At 42.5% G+C, this 24,959-nt stretch overlaps 2 protein-coding genes across 2 annotated transcripts; one reads left to right on the forward strand and one right to left on the reverse strand.

Moving 5' to 3' along the window:
- Positions 1–644: 644 nt before the first annotated feature.
- Positions 645–19,918, forward strand: mfsd2b (MFSD2 lysolipid transporter B, sphingolipid). Its single transcript, XM_023430247.2, has 15 exons — positions 645–793; positions 1,458–1,816; positions 6,569–6,694; positions 6,816–6,940; positions 10,773–10,896; positions 12,521–12,599; positions 12,742–12,923; positions 14,259–14,349; positions 15,487–15,608; positions 16,125–16,208; positions 16,572–16,655; positions 16,859–16,968; positions 18,434–18,577; positions 18,817–18,993; positions 19,551–19,918. The coding sequence occupies exons 2-15, from the start codon at positions 1,475–1,477 to the stop codon at positions 19,597–19,599; spliced, it is 1,839 nt and encodes a 612-aa protein (XP_023286015.1). The 5' UTR covers positions 645–793; positions 1,458–1,474; the 3' UTR covers positions 19,600–19,918.
- A 67-nt stretch (positions 19,919–19,985) lies between these two features.
- wdcp (WD repeat and coiled coil containing) lies at positions 19,986–24,850 on the reverse strand. The gene is made up of 4 exons (XM_023430246.2): positions 24,727–24,850; positions 22,058–23,996; positions 21,566–21,686; positions 19,986–20,935 (listed from the first exon to the last, which is right to left on the reverse strand). Exons 2-4 carry the CDS (start codon positions 23,975–23,977, stop codon positions 20,742–20,744), a joined length of 2,235 nt encoding a protein of 744 aa, XP_023286014.1. The 5' UTR covers positions 23,978–23,996; positions 24,727–24,850; the 3' UTR covers positions 19,986–20,741.
- Between the last annotated feature and the right edge of the window lie 109 nt (positions 24,851–24,959).

Here is a 24,959-nt window from a genome sequence, read left to right on the forward strand (position 1 = left end):
TGCTGTGCGATTTACACTATAATGACGATGATGATGATGATGATAATGATGATGATGATGATGATGATGATGATGATGATGATGCAGTGTGGGAAATATGTGTATGAAATCTGCTGGATGCTTGTGTGGGTTTGTCAGTCATTACACACCCACACACCTTTCCGGTTCCCTGTTCCAAAGAACCGCACAGGTGATTGAGATGAAACCAAACTACATTTTAGACATTCCTTCTCTACCACACCACTTCGTGACATTCTAATGGGAATCTAATAGGTGTGGGAATAAACTCATTATAAGAGATCAAGCCTATATGTAATTGATCACTTTGTGCTAAGAAAACAGCCACGCAACAAGCACTATGTAAGCCTCAGGAAAATATTATAAACAACTGTGTGTTTGTTGCATAGGTTCACCACAGTGGCTCTCCATCCCAACACACACTGCTGGTATCACCATAACCATCTGCCTGCCATAACCTTCTTAGTGATGCACACACACACACACACACACACACACACACACACACACACACACACACACACATATGGATGCATACATGTAATCCGTTTGTGTCATGTACCGTCACAGCCGCTGCAGGGCGCAGCACCGTCACTGCAGACCCACAACAACTGAGAGTGGAGACGCACAGACCATCTCCATCCTCCGCAGTCTCCTTCTCATCCTACTCGGCTGACTGACTGGCAGATCACCCCGCTGCTCAAACTAAACAACTAACTAACTGACTGACTGACTGCAACGCTAACAGCACCGGCTGCTTCTCCATCAGCACAGGGTAAGATGGTATTTTTCTTCTAGTTTTGTGTGTGTTTTTTGTTTTTTTTTACACGCTTCAGTGTTCCTATCAGGTGTGCAGAGTGGTTGCTGATGGATGCACTTACAGTAATAGTAAGATGAGGTCGGACAACAACACAATCCTGCACGGGACATCGTCGCATTTCGCGCCCCGTTTGCTCATTCTCAGTCATAACCAGCTGTGCGAGCATGCCAGATACAGCAGATGATGTTGACCTGAATGACTTTTAGTTAGGTGTATATTTGAAATGGTCGCTTAAGGTACAGTGTGTTCATGTGCGCGCGCGCGCATGTGTGTGTTTGTATGTGTGTGTGTGTGTGTGTGTGTGTGTGTGTGTGTGTGTGTGTGTGTGTGTGTGTGAGACAGAGAGAGAGAGAGAGAGAGAGAAAGAGAGAGATTTCTTGTTGCATTCTCCTGCATTTGTATTCACCTGTGCTCTTTGTCCCATTTATGTGTGTTTTCCAAATAGCATGTCTTTGTCTGTGCTCATACATGTGTGTGCTTATGTGCAGGCATTCTTGTGATGGTATGTTGCAGTACATGCGTGTTTTTGAGTGTATGTGTGTGTTTTCTTTGCATATATGTGTATGTGTGTGCGGCAATGCCTGTCTGACTTTTCCCTTCCCTCCTGGCCTCATTCCAGAGCACAACAGCATGTGAATGGCAGCAGAAAGCGGCAGAGTTGTCACAGAGGAGCAGGAGGAGCTCCCAGCCTCTGGAGCTGTCACCCACGCTCAACACACACACACCCGGAGTCAGAGCCACATCCAGTTTCAGCCTCTGACCTACACCACCCAGTGGCAGGCTCCTCGCGCTGTTGCTCACACAAGGAGTCACAGCCACACTCACTTCAACACGCTCTCACACACACAGCCTCAGAAGTACGGCTGTCGGCTCACACACAGTCTCTCAGCCATGACAAAGGGAGAGAAGGGAGTGCAGGGCTCTGTGGGGAAGCTCATCAAGCCAACTGAACCGTTGTTCCCCAAAACTCCTCAGCAGGTAAGATCACCTGCTTTTTGTGCTTCTTTTGTATTGTTCTACAGGTTGTCATCATACGTAATGGCACTACTTTCACTCAGATGGCTTTGACCCTTGTTTGGACACTGGCTGTATACTAAGACATTTAACTGAGCTGAGGTTTTAAATCTAATCTGGTGTGTTTGCGGCTTAGTTTGGCTGTGACTGACTTCATATGATTGGATGTAGAGGGAAAAAAAAAAAAAAAAGATGGAAAGTGTGAGCTCTTTAGTTGCTTATCTGTTTGTGATTAATCAGCTGCATTGTTTTCCTGTGAACTGTAATCCTCCAGATTGTAGAGTCAATGCCTGGAAGTTGATTGTTTCTTTTGAGGGTTGTTGCCACTGATGGGGTGACTTTCTTGATTTCTTTAGTCTGATCACGGCGATATCAGTGGGCTTTGGTGATGGAGACAGCTGTAATCGCAGCCATAACAGGAAGCAAACAGTGGATAGATAACAGAAAGGGATGGCTTACTCTGGTTTTGCACAACACTGATTGACTGACCGAGTTGACTTCCCTGTAATTTTTTGTTTTGTCTTGTGTTATCTATGTTAAGTGTTGGAAAGCTACATGATGATACCGCTGGTGTGTGATAAGCCTGTATAGTAGGCAAGCCTCTTGTGTGTGAGAATGTATTTGAATCTGCTGTGTCCTCAAACTGATGCTGCTCCATATGCACATGGCCCACAAGCTGTTAAATCAAGGCAAACGACATGCAGAAACCCAAGCCGTTACATGATGTATTGTCCCTTTCGAAGGGTAGATACCACATTATGCAGACGGTGTTTCAGATACTGTTGTACTGAAGTACCATGGCAGTTAGTCACTCATTTTCTGTTTTTGCTACAGTGGCTCAGGGTACCCATAAACAGCATTGCATCACACAATCTAACCTGTTCTGCAACTATCTCATCTCTGCCAAACCTTCACCTAGTATGCAGTGTTTTCTTGTTTTAGCTTGACTCTATGGAGATGGATTTGACACGTGAGATTTTAACCGTGACTGTGAAGTTGGTTTCGCTGCAGAATTTGACCAATATGAGCACTGTAAAACATAAGTTGCCCTGTTACCCTCAATGAGCTAAATGAGCTGAACTTGAATCATTTCTTTGCATCATGAGCTGTTGTAATGTAAAACTTAGTTCCCTGAACTTGAGAAAACAGGTTCAATTATGCTGATATTAAGTTCAGTCAAAAGCTGTTATATTACCCTGACTATTTTTACATTCAGTTTTGCTTTGTTGTTACATTAAATCAGATTGAGCATACAAAAAACAACCTGAGTGGAAATGCAGGGGAATTAAAAAGCATAAATAGTTCTGAAGCTTAGCTGCAAATATGGTGGTGGAAAAAAAACGGCAGATCAGTGTGCAACAAGTGTAACCTTCCTCAAAATAATACATGAAATAAACATTAATGACACATTATCATTTTCATTCCTTTGAGATCTGACTGGTATTCTTTCAATTACGTCACCTCTTTGCACCCTCTTCTTCTGCAGTAGTTTAACAGCACCTGACTGGAGAATTAGCGCCACCAGCTGCTTATCTATCTATCTTAATGTGTCCAACTTCTAACTTGCACACGACAGTGGCAGAGAGATGTTCTTTTGCAAATTTTCTGGCAATTAACTTAAAATTTGTGTCAGAATTTGCGTGGAAACATTTTCTCACTGTAAATAGTCAGTTACTTACTAACTGGTCAGCATTGCTTTCATGAATATCAGAGGAAATAATCGTGGCTTGATATGTATTAAAGACGAACAGCACGTTTCTATCGTTTCTTCTGTCTTTAAACAAGGTCTCTTAAGAGTTTTAACCTCCAAACAATGCATCCTGGGAAGTCTGTGATTAAAGGAATAAAACTTATACAGTATGTTTAAATGTGATGCTAAAAGGTACTAAATCCCCTTAAGGTGTTTGAATAACTTTTGGATTTTTCTCTGAAAGACGAATTTCGAAGTTGTATGCATGATACATGACCAATAAGGATGCCTGAGTAGGACATAATAGACGACAGACTTTTCTCTCTTTGAGAATGTGACAAAGTGATAGATCCATAGTCAGTAAATTGTCACAGCTAATTCCACACAAAGAGCTTCCCAATCCATCACAAATGTTCTTCTAACAGAGCTGTGTCACTTTGACGATATCCATGCAGATGGTGCGTTTTAAAAAAGAGAGTGGATAAATGAATGGCTATAAATTCTGTACACCAGTCCTTCTCAGATTTTAACAGCTTGCTGCCATCACCGTCATAATCAACCTTTCCTTTCATACTCCATAATCCATAATCTGAACTGACTGGACAAAAGCCCCTGGTGTCGACCACTGTGACCAGAATCCGTATTATGACCTTGATGCCCAGAACTGTCAGAAAATCCTTTACAGAATCAACATTTAAACTGCTTTATGGATCAATTTTACCAGCTTAACTTTAGTGTGTAAATACTGAGTGTGCTCATTTTATATGGAAATATAGCTTAGCTGCTTTGGGAGTTTTTTTTCCCCCTCCTTTCTTTGCAGTCGAATTATCCTCAATCCTGATTTAAATTACTTGCGGTGCAGTTCAGGCATTTTAAATTGTTTTCCCCTCAACAGTTAAGGATTCATTAACTTTAGAGATTAGTCTTATCTGTCCTTGTCCCTTGCTTGTTGACAGTCTGAACTTTGCAGATGCTCCCTTTACTCTGAGCCAGTGTTTCTATATAAGTATGTGTGTATGAGGTTGAGATGTGTGTGTGAGGTTTTGTTTGTGCGTCCAGACAACAGTAGACGGGACATCCTGTTTATCCTCTTTGATGATAAGAAATCAGTAACGAAAGATTGAGAGTAAGAGTTCGGAGGGAAAGAATAAGTGTTTAGAGTGAAAGAGAGAGAGCGAGAGAGCAGTGATGGGTGCACAGAGTATTTTTGCACATCATCAGTTAAGCAGCATTCTCCAGACACCAAAGACTTTGATTTTTCTCTCCAATTAGGGGTAATTGCAGTGAGAGTGGAAGAAGAGAGAGTTTTGAAGTCGGAACCGCCGCGCAGCCTTTACTTACCTCTGACCCGCTTGTCTTGCGATTGAATAATTACACACCTCCCTCCTGGTAATTGTCGTTCTCGAACCCCTCCATATTTTGATGGGGAGAAAAAAGGAGGAAGAGAAAACGTGAGCCGGATAATAACAGTGTGCTGGTTGCGGCTGTGGTTACTTTGGTGATTTCCTTCTTTCATAAAGCTCTGAGGGGAGCAGCTGCGGGCCAAGCCTGGGCCACTGGATGTGGACTGACACTGTTTTTCTTTGTGTATGTGTGTGTGTGTGTCTGACACCAAAGGTTGTACAGACTGGGGGGAAAAGGCAAAAGGTTGATATGTGTGCACAGCCTCGGAGACAGTCGTAAATACTGGGCTCCCCACACTCGGGTGTCTTGTCTTATTCATGTGTGAAGATGAAAGCTTGCCCTTCTTGCTACACACACACACACACACACACACACACACACACACACACACACACACACACATTAATGTACACAAAAACACACACACAGACACAAAGTCACGTGCCTGATGGTTTTAGCAGAGCACGGTGAGGGGAAACAGAGCTGTGGATGCCTAGGTGGGTTTCTCAGGCTCCTCCATGTGCCTCAGTGTCTGCGCAGATAGACCACAATGCAAATATCCGACAGGGGTTCTCCTTCTGATCCTCTATTTTACACACAGCTGCTTGTAGTTGGGAGACAGGATATCTGTTTTTAGGGAGTGGAATTGATGAGAAAACAGATCAGTGTGCACACATCCTCCACATACATCACAGCAGATTCAATGTGATGTAGCACTTTAGTAACTGCTGTGATTTTCTTTACATTCCTCTGGATCACTGAGGTGCCGCAACATGAAGAAAGAATGTTATTTTTAGCGCACCTGAAATAGAATTTGAAAAGGATCCAGACTATGAATGACTACAGGATTCACTATTTGTGAGTCATGAGTCTGTTCTCATGGCCTAATTTATTTTAAAGTGACACACCTAATTGGTGTGTCGTGTCTGGGAAGAGGTTTTTACTGTAAGTGTGAAAAGGAATTCGCTCAGTCTTTGCTAAAATAGTGAAAACGTTAAACATTTTCATGGAACGAAGCTGAAATGAAAAAAGGACGATTAGTTTAGTTGGTTGGATTTTAGGGATTTCAGTTTAAAATACCTGATTCAGTTACACTGAGTCTAGTGGTCTGTTACCATGTATGTTTCTCATAGTCGATTGTGTAACAGAAACTTACAGTTTATCATATCAAGACTGAATCATCCTCCCTTACTGGCTTTCAAAATGACAAATTCTGTTTTTATACTCCTGACTTCCTTTTCCAGGAATGAGCCAGATGAAAAGTAATGATGTATATTGACTATGATTTAAATATATTCTTTTGCATTACGTCTATTGGCCTTAGCATTGAATGTAAGGTTGCTGGGATGAGTGTGCATGCATAGCAATTTTGGAAGCAATAACCCTATAGTTAGATTGTAGTTGTAGACTGTTAGATTGTGCGTTTGTGTCAGCAATTATTTTTCGGTGGCTGGCATCTTTTGTTCCCCACATTTCTTGTTCCCACCTGGATGGAGAGTCTTTATAATAATAGCGCTTGCAGTGGAGAAAAGTTAATCTACTCATTACCAGCCTGACCTTCAAGGACATCATTATCTTATGAAATTTTTTCCCCTCCCTTGTCACCTCTTTTCTTTTCACAGACCGACTTGAGCCACAAATTGTCGTTATGCAGTAAGTTGTGTTTTGCCATCGGCGGCGCACCCAAGGAGGTGGCTGCCAGCGCCACAGCCTTCTTCCTGCAAATCTACCTGCTCGATGTCGCTCAGGTAACGTGTTTAGGGAATGAGAACAGAGTGTGTGTGGCTCCCATGAATAAATAAATGGGTATTTTTGTTTTGTTGCCTACAAATGTTTTTAACTCCAATCTGTCCCTGTTCTGCTCTGCAGATCACGGCCTTCCAGGCCTCCATGGTGCTGTTCATTGGTAAAGCCTGGGGTGCAGTGACTGACCCTGTTGTTGGGTTCTTCATTACAAAGAGCAGATGGACCAAGATTGGAAGACTCATGCCTTGGTAAGCTCGCTGAGCACACAGGAAACTCCTGTATTTCTCCATCATTTCTAACTCCATTACTTGTTGTTCCTGTATTTCTACCTTTAGAATTTTTGGTGTGTCCAAAGTAGAGCTCAGCAGTACTGACAAAATCAGATTTAAAAACAAACAAATATTGATAATAAGATGAAAGGACTATTATTGTTTTCAGGTTATTGACACAAAAGGAAGTTAAGAGAACTTAATGCAGCCTTTAAGACCAGAAAAGGATGACATTTAAGCAATTACAACAAGTTATAATAATCAGAATACAACTGGCATGTTGGACTGTTGCTCAGCTCTACTCCCAAGTTATGTAAGCACCCACTGCTTGTTTATTTATTTCTTTATTTAAGTTAATAACCTTGGGCAAAATGTTCCTCCGCTCCTTAGTGTGCACATGGCAAATACTTCTGTTTACATACAGATAAACTTGCGTAAAGGACTGTAATTTGTCGACAGATTATGAAACATGTTTTGGCTCGCTCCCACTCTCTCAGACTTAATTATGGTTGCTACATGATGCTAATGTTTGTGTGAAATCTCAACAAAAACAAGCCATGTGCCCCACTTTCGAATGGTTTTGAAATTATTCTCAGGCCTGCTCCTCTCACCTGAGGATTGGGCTGCAGAAACAGCCATTGTGCTTTAATTACACTGTTCCCGCCGCTCCCTCTCATGAGCTACATACTATAAGCTGCAAGGGCGTGGGGCGTTCTTTTGCCTTTTGATGGGAGACAATAATTCTGTGGCCAAGGAAGTGCATCGGCAAATTCTTTCATTAATCTTCTGCTACTGTGCACAGTAGAAATCTCACACAGCAGCGTCCTGCTCTGTGACATTTTATTACCTTTAGGAAACACCTCATCTCACTTTTGGGCATCATCCAACTTTCCTCTTCGTTCGAAAGATGTCTCATCGCCTTTAAGAGCAAGTGCAGCTTACTCCGTGACTCTATAATTGTGGATTATATGAAGCTGTTACTGCCATTTCCATAATCACCATTTTCAAAGATGATTTTATAATCGGCTGTGTGTGTGTGTGTGTGTGTGTGTGTGTGTGTGTGTGTGTGTGTGCAGTATATGTCTTTTGAACACACTTGCGTGACATTTACTGTAATAACACAGCCAGTATCTAATGCCTACTGCATTATAAACCATAGATTACACACAAGCTGACAGTGCTGGAGGGGGACCAAGTCCACTGTGGCCAGCCAGCCGGGCTCAGTAGCAGACAGATGCTGATGGCTGTTAAATCAGCTTTGATTACCCCCGGGAAGCTGTAGGTGTATGTGTGTGTTTGTGTGTGTGTGTGTGTGTGTGTGTGTGTGTGTGTGTTCTTGCTTTGTGTGGTATATGCGGGCATTTTAAATGTGTGTTCATCTGTGTTTGTGATGAGAGTGCAAGCCACTCCCTTAGTTTTTACCCCTCTGGAAAGTCCCCTCTGCCCATCCAGCAGGAAGTGCTTTTTCCTGTCTGTCACATCCACAGCAAGACATAAAGCGATTTGTATCTTTGTTAATTCTTTAGGATGGAGTCATTTGGCCCAACATGCCCCCATGGGTGTTGCAATGTTTATTATTGTGTGATTGTAGTGATGCATCATCCCACCCCGTTAATGAAAGACAAACATGACAGTGAGGGTGTATCAGTGGTGAAAGATGTCCTTCTTTACTTGAGTAAAAGTACCAATGCAACAATGAAAAAAAACTCCATTGTATGTAAAATCCTGTATTTAAAAACCTACTGAAGTAAAAGTTAAGAAGTATTCTTGACCCACATGACTGATATATCATTACACAGTATGTTGCATTATTTGAAAGAAAGAAAGAAAGAAAGAAAAGCAAAGTTCTCATGTTCACTTTTTGGAATTTTTCTGTTAGATTTGCTTTTTTTATTTAGATCATTTTACCTCTTTGGTTGTTGAACAGTTATTTAAATAATAACCATCTGAGAGGTTTGGCAGGAAAAATGACTCTTTGGTGGCGCTGCTAACAACTCATAGACATCTGAAACCTATAAACAGGGGCCCCACTTAGACACTGCTCTTTTGTAAAGGGTCAGAAGCCAAAAAAGTTGAGAACCACTGTTTTAATTTTGAATTATGTCAAACAAAAGATCCTGTTTTGTGAGTTTATCCTATGATTCTTAAATGAAAAATATTAAAGGGGAGGTGTCCTGATTTTACAAAGTATGTTTGTCTTGGGGACTACCTAGGCATATATGACAAAAAGTTGTATAAAGCTTTTTGTTGCTCCAGAGGCAGTTGCATTGTGGGTAATGCAAGCGTCAGGTTTTAACAAGGAAGAAAAATGTGTGGAATATAATAGACAATAACTGTGGTTAATTTGGAAACATTTGCCTGTAAATTGTAGTGGAGTTGAAGTATAAAGTAGCATAAAAGTAGCTACAAGTATCTTTGTTACTTAGCACCACTGGGGTATATGAACACTGCTAAGCTCACTCTCACCTACCAGACCTCTTCTAAATCCTCTCTGTCCCACTGCACATCATCTAATTAACATGCTGTAAGTGTCCTGAACAAGTCAGTGAGGAGAGAACAGTAAGTGCCAGTCTTCTATCAAGGAGCTTTGGCTTAATTAAGACTGTGCAAATTATTGGGACAGGTGTGGATGTGCGTTCATGCGTCTCTGATGCCTGAGAAAGTATGCAAATGTTTTTCTGCGCATGTGCCTTTGTTGCCTCTCCCCGAACACAGTCATCTTGCAGGAACATTCTAACTGTCCCATTCACCCCGGCCCCGTGGCCCTTTCATTGCTCCCATGACCAAGCGGTCAATACTGCAGCACCAGCGTTGTCAGCCGCCTTTGTTTAAGCAAACAATCAGGAGGAGAGTGAGGTGGGCGGGCTGGACGATGCTAGAAAAGACCGTAACTGGCCTCTCTCTACCTCTTTCTCCCACTTTCTCTCTTTATAATTCACAGTGGAGAGCAGGTCAGAGGTCAGAGCAACCGCAGGTTTTGTCACAGTCACCTAAATTCCATCAGTGCCTTTTTTTCTTTTCTTTTTTTTACCTGTAGATGCCCTGGTGTTACAGCTGTTCCAGGCTCTAGGCCATATGACAAACAAACTCCATTTACTCTTTAAAGGAAAAGAAGAAGAGGGTGGATGATATATTGGTGTTTGCAGATATGTCATACTGTAGATCATCCACAATCTGCCCTTTTTCTCTTCATTCTGAAACACACAGCTGTTCACTTTAACCATAATGACATATACCAGTTGTTTACTTATGAATTATACATAGCCCACACACTGTATCGCTCCAAGTTCTGAGAAAAACACAACACAGCAAAATTGCTTCATGCTGCGTTTGCTTGAGTGTATGCTGCATATTTATGTATTTCAGTGTGTGTGTGTGTGTGTGTGTGTGTGCGTGCGTGTGTACGCGCGCGTGTTTCAATGATATGTGTGGGTTTGGAATATTGTGGTATTTCCCTGCTCGCCTGTCCTGCCCAGGACAGATTCCTATCATACTTACAACAACATAATCATTGAGCAGTCAGCTTAGTTGCACTGTAATCTGCCAGAAATATGGCCTGATTTTAACACTGCTTTGAAAATTACATAACACAACCACTGTCATCGCTATTCTGACAGTTTAAAATGGTGACAGGGGCTGATCTTTGATAGCTTAGAACCATTAATGTAATTCAGATACATACGTAGATAGATTTTTCAGGATAAGAAAAATGTGGGGAAAACCGTAGAGCCTTTTTGTTCCGTTTTCAACAATTTATTTATCCCAAGTTTCTCCCATGAGTCTCACTTGACACACCTTTATTTTTTTGTAGGATGGTCGGTTGCACTCCGTTTCTGGTGGTCTCCTACTTCTTCCTATGGTTTGTTCCTCCTTTCATCGGCGGCAGGTTCGTCTGGTACCTGGGTTTCTACTGCCTCTACCAAACCCTCATCACTGTAAGTGCATGCTCTTTCAGAATCCCTGTGTGTTTGATGTTTAAGAAATCCAAACTGATGTATGATGCTCCAGATAACTGAGCAGGACCTCACATGAAGCAGAAGAGAGACATCAAGTGGGAAACGGGAGATAAAAGCTCTGATTGATGCGGCTCATAGTTTAGAGATGACATTACATAACGTATAGATAAAATGCAGCAAACGCTCTGAGTAATCAAAGTTTAAGGTGAAGATGATTACACTCATCTCATGCCAGCCTCTGACAGCTCCTGGTGGGATTTACACTTTGATTTGCGAGACGCGCAGCAGATTAGAGCCCAGAGCTCTTAGATACCTCACCTCAAAGGGGAAGTGTAGTTATTTAGGTTTCCTTTTGTTATTATGCTCCAGACCATTCATCTCTCTCGCCCTCTCTGCTCTGCTCTGCTCTGGGGTAACCCATATAACATGTGCTACAGAGCGTGTAGACTGCCGCAGCCACACTGTGGCGAGCTGTAATGACATGTCATTCTAACTACTTGATAAGTATATGGTCAGTCCTGCCAGGAACCTCTGGCTGGGTAAATGCTGGTTACCACTTTTAGCCTCCCTTCATTGTCTCTGGATATGTGTTTGTGTGAAGTTTGCTGGGAAAGGCCAGCTGTTATCATTCGGAGGGTCGCAGTCTGTAAACAGAGGTTAGAGTGCAGTATATCATCTGTTTATGCAGTCAGCTAATAATGGGTTTCCATCAAATTAATCAGTTCTCACTTCCATCCGTACTGGCCACTTATGCATGCTCAATTCTATAAATGTTTGCATCCACTGAAGGCCCCATAAATGACATGCTGTATAGAAGCAGTGGCTTAAAAAAAAAAAAAATCCTTTTCACGGCCGCGTTTATTTTCATCGTGGCTGTGCATGCTCGTTTGGCCGCAGTGCTGACTGAGCCCTTGTGTAAATTACAAAGTGAAGCAGGACTTGGTTTGCTCGCCTATTCTCTGGGAGAGGTGGTGAGGAAGGAGAAAACAGATCTGAGGTTCGCCAACATGGAAACTGCAGAGATTGCTTTTGATATATATACAGCGTACTGTAAATCTTGCACGGGAAACACGTAGATAAAAGACATCTAAAGATATCTGGGGTATTCCCATCTGATTGTGAGTCAAATTTTTAAATACTAACAAGGCTGTATTTAGGCGCAGTGGTGCTACAGGTTAAATGCTAACACCTTGCACGCTAACATGCTGTTATTTAGCTTAATGTTTACCATGTTCACCATTGTAGTGTAGCATGACGGTACACTAACATGTTAAACGCAACGTATCGTAAATGTCAAGCTCAAGGTGACACTAAAGGAAGAGTTAGTGTACCATCAACATCATTAGGATTCACCCTCTGGGGACCATGAGTGTTTGTACACAGATTCATGGCAGTCCCTGCAACAGAGATATTTCAGCCTGGATTAAAGTGATGGGTTGACCAACTACAGCTGCTAAAAAAAAAAAAACAACACAAAAACTCAAAATCATTATTTTTTAGCCACCTCATGAGAGTCGTGCAGTTGTTTGACTGCTGCTGTGTCAGATTTATATTTATTGCTGCTTTACCTAAACCATGACTGTTTCTTTCTGCTCCATTTCAGTGCTTCCACGTGCCTTATTCTGCTCTCACCATGTTCCTGAGCATAGACCAGAAGGAGAGAGACTCAGCCACTGCCTACCGTAAGATCTTTTAACAGGGACTAATGCCTGCTATGCCGAATTCATCTTTGCCATTTTAAATTTTGCACTTGTTCAGTTAAAAATTGATTTTACCTTTGAACTACTGGAGCTGATAACTGAATCATCAATCATGTGATGACAGGAATGACAATGGAGGTGCTGGGGACACTTGTGGGAGCTGCCATCCAGGGCCAGATTGTGGCCAGCGCTCACACTCTAAAGCACTGCCCAACTCACAACATCTCTGCCGGTTACCTTGGCAACAGCAGCGGGGCAGAGATCGTCAAGAGCCTGGTGCACTCCCAGGACTACCTGTCACATGCTGTAAGTGTCACAGTGCCAAGCCAGGAGCCCAGGTGTGCTCGAAGTAGGCCACAGAGTTGGTTTGAAAATAACCTGGACTGTCATCAGCCTTCTCGCTTAACTTGGAGCTGCGGTGTGTACTCAAGGAGGTTTACTTTTGCTAAATATCTGAATGAAAAGGTGGATTGTTCAAAAGCGAGTCCATACTACATAATGTCTACAGGCTCTGACATCCAAAATGGCTTCATGTTTTAACCCGAGTAACCCATGGGATTGAAAGGAGACGCCACTGTTTGATATCTGAACCCGACATCCTGAGTTAGCTCCCAGCTCCTGACCACAACGGGGGTTCCTCCCTCACATCAGGCTCCAAACTGTGGCCCCATTGCATTGAGGGGTCTCCAGTCTGCAAGTCATTACGCCTATTTATATCTCACCCAGAACATTTGAAGGCACCCCAGATTCATTATGTTGGAAATATTAGTCCTTTACTTCAAGGCGACTGCAGCTTAACTTAAAGTTGGAGGGAAAGGACACATTCACATTCACGTGTCCACATCTCAGTTTGCAGAGCTGTGAATAAACACGACCGCTGCTGTGAATCCGTAATGCGTCTTGTTTGTCAAGATGAAACAAGCCAGAGTCCAAACTGTCCTATGTAGGATTTTGGTTGCGCCGCAGCTATTTGGGCCTCAAATGGCTTCTTTTCCAATGGATTTTGGGTGAACCCTATCGGGGCAACCCACTCACCAAGCCAAACCCTCTGCAGCCACCCGCTAAATTCCTCCGCGGTCACTGGTGAGGGTGGCACACCGTCTGAGTCTGCCCTCGGAAACAGGGAGTGTTTGATGTGCATAAATAATAATGAACCGCTGCGCTGAGCCACATGGAAAAATAGCAAACAAACAGAGGCTGTTTAAGGCAGAGCAGTTCCTGTCGGGCTACGGCATTAAACGGTTAAGGATGTATTTTGGGATACAGATCTACTTGAGGTTTCTTCCTGTTTATACTTGTATTTGCACGGTGTATGTGATGTGTACGGGAGTTTGCACTGTAAACTGATGTGGAAAAACAACACAGAAAGCCAGGGCCAATAAATCATGTACCGATGAGTGCTAAAATAGGTAGAAACATAGAGGACAAAATGAATTCAACCACCAAATACAAACTGACACCTACTGCGGCAATATGTTTCCAGGACTGATGTATAGCAAGTTAAAATGAAGGCCTTAAATTTTTTAGGCATTTGAGAACATAATGAATTAAAGATTGAGGAAAGGCTCAGAATAGATTGTGCCGCCTGTGTAAGAAGAGATGGATTGATGTGGGCTAAATGTTTGTTCTTTTTCTCTGCAGAAGGAGGTGTACATGATAGCTGCTGGTGTTATTGGAGGAGTGTTTATCATCTGCACGGTGGTGATGTTCCTGGGAGTCAAAGAGAGAGATGGTGAGACTTTTTTTTTTTTTGTGTGTGTGAACTCAAAGTGCTGAGAGAAAATTAATTATCTACAACTCTGATAGTTGACTATGATTGACTAATCATTTGTTGTGATCATTTGTGTTTTATGAAGCAAAAATGACAAACAGGAACTGGTCCCAGTTTCGCAAATGTGATGATTTCCCTGTAGTTCCTTTTATTGAGCAATTTGAAGCTTAGAGTCTGGGACCTTGTGACATACATTTCATACATTTTTTTTTTTTTTTTTTACAATTTTCAGCATTTTATAGATTAATGATTGAGTGAAAAAATAATACAAATAAATCACCCAATTTGGGAACACATTGTGGATTTAAACAGGTTTAGTTGGGGACAAAATTAGTAGCCTGGGGACATCCTTGGTGGTCTGCAATGCATAATATGTAACTGCAAAGGACTAAGGACCTTCAAATAAAGTCAAAACAGCCAAAGGAGTGAAGTGAAACTTACCGTTTTTCTGCAAACTCATTTTAATTTCTGTTTTCAAGCTAAATGAGTTGCTTGACATGCGCAACTCAATACTTGTATAGTAACAGGGTTTTTCAATGGCGTATTCATAGGCCCATTCTGTATATAAAGAGTCAATTTGTTTCCACTATGTTCCGTATTATATTGCGTTCTGAAGATAACGGTCAGTTTCTCCATACAGTTTATTTCTTTGAGAATTGCAGTCCATATATTTCTTAGTTGGAGGGTGATGGCTTTCTTGCACGCAGACAAAAGCAATTTGAAGAGATATTCATCCTGTACTACACATTTATTATGGATTTTTCCCAGGTGTAATGTGACAAAAAAGGAATCATGTATCATAGTGTATGTGCATTAACACTTGTGCTCTCTATGATTATTAAAGCATATAACAGTCCCTTGCATCTTTTGCACTTTTCCCACACATTGAGAGTTTCATTCAAATCGTTTTTGGAAATCTGCCATTCTCTGATCTTTATCACACTGTAAATGACAACTCTCAGTGGGGCAAAACAGCATCCACTGCAATGCAGGGGCAGTTCCAAGATTCCCTGTGAGCAACTCCATTGCCGTTCTCTTACTGCATGTTATTCGATACGCTACACGCTCATATTCTTATTCCCCATATAACCGTTTCAGACCCGTATGCCCCGAGGACTGAGAAGCAGATCCCGTTCTATAGGGGCTTCATCCTGGTGATGAGACACGGGCCATACCTCACTCTAACCGCTGCATTCCTCTTCATCACTGTCGCCATTCAGGTAAATGCAAATTTATTTAGGCAGCACTTCTCAGACATGACACTCTACGTTACAGTAAATGGAGCCGGTCCTGGATCCTGACAATGCGGGAGAACTGCTGGCGCTCAATGTTGATTTGATCAATGTAGAAGAGCACTTACTGAAAGCTCACGGTTTTAACGTCTCAGGACTCTCGAGAGTGATACAGGCCCTGCATGTTCTTCCTGTGTGTCTGTCACTTGTAGGCAGATGTTACGAGTTTGACAACTCAGGTTTAGACTGTTAAAATTATTGCAGACTTTCCAGCTTTTACATCGGATCTATTTCTGTATATTTTTTGCCCCTCTCATCTCCGAGGAGGTGTCAGTTGTCATCCATGTGAGCTCTGGAGTGGGAATAAATCACTGCAAAACACCGTCAGCAGCTTCTCCAGTCACTTCATTTGGCACTCAGCACAGCAAGCTGAGCGCCCAGCGACAGCGCTGAGTAGGCAAGGCACGGTTGAATATCTGAATGTTTGATCTCTGATTTCTACAGCTGGTTCAGAGCAACTTCGTCCTCTTCTGCACTTACGCTGCCGACCTGAGGGATCACTTCCAGAACATCGTGCTGACCATCCTGGTGAGTGAAGCTTTTAGCACTGATTCACCTCACAAGCACCCAAACATCTGTAACATAGATATACACTGGTATGATTAAATGCTATGAAACTTGACTGAACAACATGAAATTGAATTCATGAATTCTTTTCTCCACCACATTGGTTGACCCTTATTTGAACTCAAACAGCTTTTGGATGAATCTGTGACTTTTATGTGGTGTGTTTGCACACACTCACAATCATGCTCGTCGTTATCATCGTATAAACTTTGACTCATGTTCCCCATCACTATCCTTTTATTATTTCACACTAGACTGAATCATACTCAAAACCATTCTCCTCAAGTATGTGTCACTTAAATCTTCCTGTGCATGTTTACCCAGGTTTCTGCAGTGATAAGCATCCCACTGTGGCAATGGTTTCTGCAGAGGTTTGGAAAAAAGACGGCGGCTTTTTGTGGTATCACTGTGAGTACACAGTTTTTATTTTGGTTTGCCAAAGAAAGCTTTTAAAACTGTAACTCTTTGATGTTTGTGCCATCTTGTGGACAAACTCGGAAGTGTGTTTCACAGACGTAAACTTGACAGACTCAGAACATTTTTTTCTTTTTGCACGAGATCGAATGAAAGAATATTGAGCCAATGATGCATTTTAACTTCTTTCTATCCAGTGGATCATGCCCTTCACCTTGATGCTGGTGTTCATCCCTAATGTGGTGGTGGCCTATGTTGTGGCTGTCTCCTCTGGACTCAGTGTGGCTGCCTCGCTCCTGCTGCCATGGTAAGACTCCACACTTCAGAGCATATTGCAGCATACTGCACACAACATTCAGCCAAACCAGACTTTACTTGTATACAATCTACCAATCTAACACGAGGTGCTTTACAGAATTAAAGCGATAAAGACAATCCAGCCAAATAAAAATAAAGGAAATAAAGGAAAACAATCCAGAAAATGAACATAGAATAAAAGGACAAGCCCAAAATGTATAAATAAATAGACAAATTAAAAATAAATTCAATTAAAAGCCCGACTAAAAAGGTAGGTCTTGGGTTTGCTTTTAAAAATAATGACACTCTCTTCTTCCCTTATTATGAATATGGTTTAAATATTTGAAATAAGTTGGGGGCCACACACAGCCTCCCCCAACATCTGTCACGAGATCAGATGAAACAAGAGTTTTCTTTTCCCCTGGGTGCTCCAGTTTTCTATTGCAGTCCAAAAAAAAAACAGCAAACTAGACAGAATGAAGACTCAGACTCTATATTGACCACTGGTATTTAAATGTAAGTTAGAGTCTGTCTGTATCAACCTTGTAATGGACGTTTTGGGCGTCTCCCTGCCATCTGCCCACTGTAAGTTCGAGGAACCCCCCACAGTGACTACAAAGGATTAAAAGAAATAGTATTACAGCGAAATGCATTATATCCATTTATATCCATTTTTTATCCTTAAAATATTAAAAATCCACAAAGCCTCTGACAATGTTTACGTAAATTCAGTCCTGCTATGTATATGTTTGTCTGTGCTGCGGCTCTGCTGCTCCGCTCATGTCAGTGCCCTTTGATTTGATGCCAAATGTCATTATTCAAACCACAATAGTGCACCAACATGCTGTTAGTGGCCACTTGGTGCCCAGACGGCTGCGTCTACTCAGCCAGTTCATGTCACGGTCATGGAACTGATGTCATTTTTAAGAATTAGAGACAGAGTATATACCTACTTATATACCTACTATAAAGCTGCTATACCATCAGAGAGCTAACACAATGCCGAAGGTAAAACCGTCTCCCTCTTTACATCTGTTTTCCTATCGTTTCTATGGCCGACTCCGCTCCTCACTCATCTCTTGCCCCCTCCCTAAAACCCAAAATTACAGGGACCTCCCATAGGAGCATGTTTATTTTGGAAGGGGCCGATTGTTTATCCAGTCTGTGCACCAAGACCAGCGGTATCGCCCGCTGCTCATCATCTAATCGTGTTATTAGCTCTGTAATTTTAGCCCACCAGTTTATCGGAGCGCTATAAGTAGGCCTCACATCATCAGCTGCCCGCATCTTGACTGGTTGTGTAAGATGATTAAAGTAAGAGCATGAGGGAGGTCTCATGCACACATCAGCTTAAAATTGAACCATGTTCGAGAGTGATACTGAGTATTTAAGACAAAGGACACATGCTCACAAAATCCTGCAAAAACAAATAACACAGATTCATTCAATTCTGCATGTGCGTGTGTGATATCCAGGTCTATGCTGCCAGATGTGGTGGATGACTTCAGACTGGCCAACCCCTACTCTAAAGGCCATGAAGCCATCTTCTACTCATTCTATGTCTTCTTCACCAAGTTTGCCGCTGGAATCTCCCTGGGAGTGTCCACCCTCTGCCTCGAGTAAGTCTGCATTACTACCACACATGCACCATTAACCTACACACTGCTCGATGGTCTGTATTTGCACTTAGTGTGTCATGATACCTTGAGAAACTGCATTTTACTCAGACCTGATGCATAATTCATTATGTGAAGGGTGTCGAATTTGCTCATTTGCAGCGTTGCAGCGTCAGGATGGATGTCGATTTCCTGTAATTTGTGTTTAAATGGGATCTCTCCATGTTCGTGTGTGTGTGTAGGTTTGCAGGGTATGACACCGGCGCCTGCAAGCAGCCTGCTCCTGTAGTGTACACCCTGAAGCTGCTGATTGGTGCTGCTCCAGTGGCCTTCATTGTTACAGGGTTAATGATCCTACTCCTCTATCCCATCAGTGAAGACGTACGGCTCAGGAATAAACTTTGCCTGGAGGAGCTCCGGTGAGCAGAAATCATAGATTTTTACCTGAGAAAAAAACTGTTCAACCTTTAAAATAGCACATTAAGTTCAGTGCACCTGTCAGGAGGAGTAATACTCAGCCTGGGAAAACAGTTGTATAATGTCATCTGTAGCTCAGGAGGGCACGTTGATGACATCATTAGGGTTTTTTCTTTAACCCTGACGATGTCATAAGGTCTTATTTTTTCAAACATTAGAAAGCTAGCTAAACGTTTTAACGGAAAGCCTGCATTACAATCTGGGGGCACTCAGGAGGCAGTGAAGATCTAAAGAAAGATGCCATTGAGTTGCATTATGGGAATTGTATGATCAGGCGTCTTTGGAGCTTGACCCATAATAGAAAAATTAAAGTCTGGATATCTCAGCCTATGCCGGTGCCATCGCCTTAAAAAGCAGAACATTTCTCTAAAATGTAGTAAAGTAGAAGTATAAAGTAGGAGAAAATGGAAATTGTCACACAAAGTACCATAAATGTACTTAGTCACTCTCCACCAGTGCTATCAATGTAACATGTTACTGATATTTGTGTCTCCCGCAGGAAACAAAGCATCAGCTCCAGAACCATGGAAGATTTGAATAACGTGTGACTTGGATCTTGAATGGAGTGAATTTCCAAAAGCCACGTATTCCAGTAACACAGCTGGAAGTTTGTTCTTTAGTGTATATTACACTGATAAATAGTTAAATTGTTTTGATGTAAACATTCTTTGTTTCATTTTCACATGTACTGTATAGTCATCTTGGATATATATAATAAGATTACCTAATTTATATAAATGAATGTATATTATTATTATTTGCTGTGTTTAGCTCTACAACACTGTTATTTATTTATAATATATAATTACAAAGGGTTGATGATATGAAATGAATAAATGTTGTAGAGGTTGGCTGGTAGACAATAAATGTGTGTGTTGTGTTTCTTTGCTAAAGAGGTGGTAGCTAAATAAAATGAGTAACATACGAAGGAGTGCACACTAGTTATGCAAAATTTAATATTTAAAGATACACTTTTCTCTGCATATTATTCCACATTCCATGTCAGTACTGTACAGCCATGAAAGGAAAGTTTTTGTTGAGTATTGCGCCCTCCTGTGGTCAGTTGAGTTACTGAGATTGGTTGCATTCCAAACGTAAGAGAAAATGAGCTTCAAGTGTGTTTTTATGAACATTTTTTATTTTTGAAACAACTAATGGAGCATTGGTAAATGAAGTTGTAACATTTGAATGGGACTATTAATCATAAAAGTGCTAATCCAGGTTTTTCTTTTTTTTTTTTTAAACACATGAAGTCAGAATCATACACCTTATTTTCATTAGTGGAGGGGTTTCTGCTGTTCTCCAGTATCAACAAATACAAAACTACATCAAACATTAGCCGATGTCGGTTTTGTGTCAGGATATCTGGACAGTCAGATTAAAACAGAAAACATGTTTGACTTGGACAACAACTGCACTGTATTTTGTCAAAACAAAAAAGAAAAGTAAAATGTCACTTCTTGTGGGTAAGCTTTCATCTCAAAGCAGCAACTTGTAAACATCACATCTGAATAGGCAGCCCTTTTCAAATCACTACTGTTTACATATACAAAAATAAATCTGACATATAACTTATTGTGTATGGGAGTTTTTTGCTCTGTCTGCATCGTGAACTTGGATCCATTCGATGACATTTAAATAATGGAGATATGGCTGTAGTCCTTAAACTGAGGCGTGTGTTGAGAGGCACCTATATTGAGGCCTCTGTGCTCGTGTTGGAGTGTTGGCCGGGGGCTGGACTAGATGGGCAAGAGGTCTCTGGACTCCCAGGAGTCCGCAGGGTAGTTTTCCGCTTGCCGTTCCGCACTGTGAGCTCCTCCTTGGGCTTGAATGTCAGAGGAACAAAGCCGTCTGCGTCTGCCACAAGTACAATCCACAATGGACCTGGAAGAAGAACAGAAGACTTGTCTGCTCCGAATGGTTTTCCACAAATCTGAAAAAAACTACTGCCAAACCACTGGAAAATGTAGTTAGTGATAGCAGTAACTTGCTGTTGTGTCAGTTCAGGACAGTCAGTCTTTGCTACAACAGCAACAAAACACTATGCACATTAAATGGCAGTAAGCTGCTTTTGTTTAAAACCTTGTAATCTGACCTAGGCTTTTAATCACTTCCAATTATAGTTTACGCATATTAACAGAAGAACAATACTAGAACGTGTTGTAAAAGACTGTACAATTAAATTCGATTCTGTATCAATTAAAATGAAATTCTCAGGGGGGGTAACGTGAAGGTTTAAAACTATAAAGGGTAAGAGTAGAGAGTTTGACTTAGATAATCTGTTCGATGACTTCCAGGTGACCTCAGTAGGGAAGCCCATCATATAAGCTTGCTGAAAATACTCATAGTAGGAGACCTACAAGGAGTTTCCTCTGAGCGGTTTTAATTTATCAACCGTGTACGCTCTCTGTCACAACTCGACTAGTCTTACAGGCAATGCAACATAGAAGGTTTTAAGAGGGCAGCTTGGATACTGCTTCATAGTAAAGACAAAACTCAACAGGCTGCACATACCATACATCATCTCCACGATAGTTAGGTTGAAGAGGTCTTGGAGGGCTTGCAGACAAAGCTTCCCATCACACAGCAGCACTGGCCTCCGCTCGTCAATGAACACATTTTCTGATAACTGCTTCTGCGTGTGCACAATGATGGAAAAAGTAAAGAAAAGAGAAACAGTCGACATCAGAGATAAATCAAAGAAAGCAAGCTGGGTGTTATTATAAACAGTAAACCAATCCTTTAATCTGATGCCATACTCAGATTTGTGTGTTCATAGCGCATTAATTGCTTCAAGGTAATTCAGTTGTCTTATCCTTAGAGTGAAAATTGCAGCTGATTAAGTCGTTTAAGCTCCTCGTGCAAAAGCTACTCATGACAGAGATTGGAGAAAGAAAGGGAATCTCCTCCTCACTAGCTAGGCTGACTTTCCCACACAGTGTGATACAAACTATGTAAAAATACTTAATCTACAATAAATCTAAAATGTAGTGAGTAAAACTGTACCTGGCATGTGACATTGACGTAGGGGGGTTCAGAGGCATTGGGGTAGACACTCAGGGCCTTCTTGCCATTGTGGGTATAATCTCTGATCTCTGTCAGACACTGTTGTACATCTGCAAAGCGAGTAAAAAGCCTCTCCATGTTGTGGACGAGCTGCTCCAGCGCGCGGTCCTTGGCAGGGCCCGGTGTCTTTTCAGGCATAGGCAGCGTGGGCTCGGTGTGAAGCTTGTCCGGCGGCTCGAAGCGAGGAGAACTGGCCCGGCTGGAGTCTCTGCTGGCCTGGCCGGCCACCGCCAGGCTGGTCATGCGGCCGACGTGGTCCATGTCGAAATTCTCCACTGTGATGGAGGAGGCACTGGAGGTGGCTCGGTCTGATGCTCGGTCAGAGAAGTCCACAGAGCTGGTGACAGGGCTGGGCTCGCCGCTCCTCACCTCCTCCACCAGCCTCCGCCTGTTCGCTGGTGAACGAAATACTCCCCCTCCGGGCAACACCAAGTCCTTTATCCCTGGGCGCTCCCTGTCATCCTTACATAGGTGCTCAGAGTGCCTCCTAATCCCTGCGCAGAGGTTAGAAGTGGACTCATGGTTGTGAGTAGAGGCGGGTGGTGTGATAGGAGTGTCTCCATTGTACATCAACTCTTTGGCTATTAGATGGAGAATATATTTATCTGTGTTAGAAGATGGGAGGAATGCAGGATCGTTGGACTTCTGCCTGCCGACCATCAACAGCAGCATCTTGTCATTGAGGAAGCAGACTCCTTTAGGCCTCTCGTTCGCCTGCAGAGAGATCTGCTGAATATTCGGCATTGCGGAGGATGTGATGCAGTACACAAGCACCATGTTGCAGGTGTTGGAAGCCACTGCAACTGTAGAACCACGTGGGTCAAAAGCAACAATGTCCGGGACCAGAATCCCAGGGATGCTGACTTTGCGGGTGGTGGTGACTTTGCGCTCATACGTGACCAGGATGAGGTGTGAGGAGTCCTGTCCAGAGCCCGTCAAAGTGTCTCTGCGCCGCAAGTGGATAAGGGGGCTGGGGTCAGAGCGACGGTGCCTAGCTAGGAGGTGGGTGAGATCCAGAGGACCTGAGCTGGGGATGTAGGACCTCTCTGACTCAAAGGATCTCCTCCTTGAGTCCACAAGGCTGTCTTCATCTGACATGACCACATGTGAGCCTTGGCCTTGCAGGGATGCTGTCTCTGACGTCATGTCAAAGGCTATGCCAGCATTTAACCCACAGATTTTGTCCAGAGGCAGCTCTGTGGCCACAGCTACTTGTGCCTCCCCGGTGGCCTCGATAGCACAGATGTAGCCCCCAACATCAAAGATGGGGCAGAAGGAGCAGGCCACCAGACTCTTCTGGATGTCATTCCAGATGTAAGAGTGTAGAGCACTGCCTATAGCCACCACCAGGCGTGTGCCATCCTTAGTCCAGCATGCACAGTGGATGAGTCCACTACCTTTGATGTCTGCTTTGATTCTCCTGTTGTCCACCCTGACAGAAAACAGCACAGACGTGTCCCTCTTGGTCAGCACAGCAAGCATGTCCAGTTTAGGATGCCACACACAGCCTTGAGAGAGCAAGGGGAAAGGCTCACTCATCTCACAGGTCTGAGTGCACAGCAGCTTGTTCTGCTCCAGAGCGCTGAGCTGCAGTTGCCACACGGTAACATGTTTCTTGTGCTGAACAGCCAGCAAAGCAGGGGAGTCAGAGCAGCACAGCGGGCCCCAGAAGAGCCCGAAGACATGCTCAAACTGCCCAATAACATTGGTGTCCCCAAACTTCACCTCACCATTGATGAAGTAGAAAGTTGTCAGGCAGACCTGCTTGCCGTCCGTCCATGCTATCCCATGCACAGGGTGAATAGCTTGGTGTAGAGTGTTGAGACCAGTCCTAAGCAGCTTTGCCTTACCAAGATCCATCCTGGCAGGTATGAAGAGTCTTGTTTTAAAGAGAAAAAGAAAAAAAAATAGGACTCAGAAAGTTGACATTGATGACAGAGACCTGTATCTGATCTGAATGGGTCCTGCACAAGAGTAGCTATTGCTACCTATGCAGATTAAGAATAGCAAAAGCCTCCCTCGTGTCTCCTTCCAAGTACATGCCTTAATCCCCTCTGCCTGAGCTGAGGCAGTAGTGACGAACATTTATAGCTGCTTATGCCCGAATGACCTTAACAACACACAGGTTCAGTTAGGACCTCAGGGCTTTAACAATATTATGTGTTGAGTAGGAGTGTCTCATCACAGCATTCACTCTTTTAGATCTGGTGAAAGTGACATTAGGTCATCACCTTATCAAAATGAGATTTTATTCCCTCATCAAATGTGAGATGTCCTTAGGATAGGACAAAGAAATAGATTTAAAATGAGATGCGCAAGTTACATAGAAATATAATTTTAATACTGGAGCATATTAAGTTGAATATACAAATCAAAATATGATAAATGTATAGATATATTATAGAAAATGAATTCAACCTTACTGGTGCGAAGTTACGGTGGATATAGTGTTAAAATGAAGTTAATTTAAACACCATTATGAGACGCAGTTTTCTAATTCATCCACACTGGAAATCGCTGGTTCACATGCATTTAGTTATCCCTCATATGTACGAGCTAATAATGAACGTCAACATCCACACAAACGTGCAATTTTACACTACGCTTACCTTAAAAATCACAACCATCTCATGTGGAACCCGTGTGAGACACTGAAAGTGAGTTTCCAGTTTATTTATTCATGTTTTGCCGGTTGAAATGTGTCTCCAACGTTCATTTTTATTTGACTCGGAAGCAGAACCGACTGACAAATTCGGAGCATTGTGGGATATGTAGTTGAATTACAATTGTAGTTTTTACCACTGTCCGCTCGAGATCACTATTTGTGTTAACATCAAATGTG

The sequence above is a fragment of the Seriola lalandi genome, unplaced genomic scaffold, assembly GCF_002814215.2.
Source record: "Seriola lalandi dorsalis isolate HSWRI2012SDOR001 ecotype SW California unplaced genomic scaffold, Sedor1 jcf7180002054901, whole genome shotgun sequence".
Lineage (NCBI taxonomy): Eukaryota > Metazoa > Chordata > Actinopteri > Carangiformes > Carangidae > Seriola > Seriola lalandi.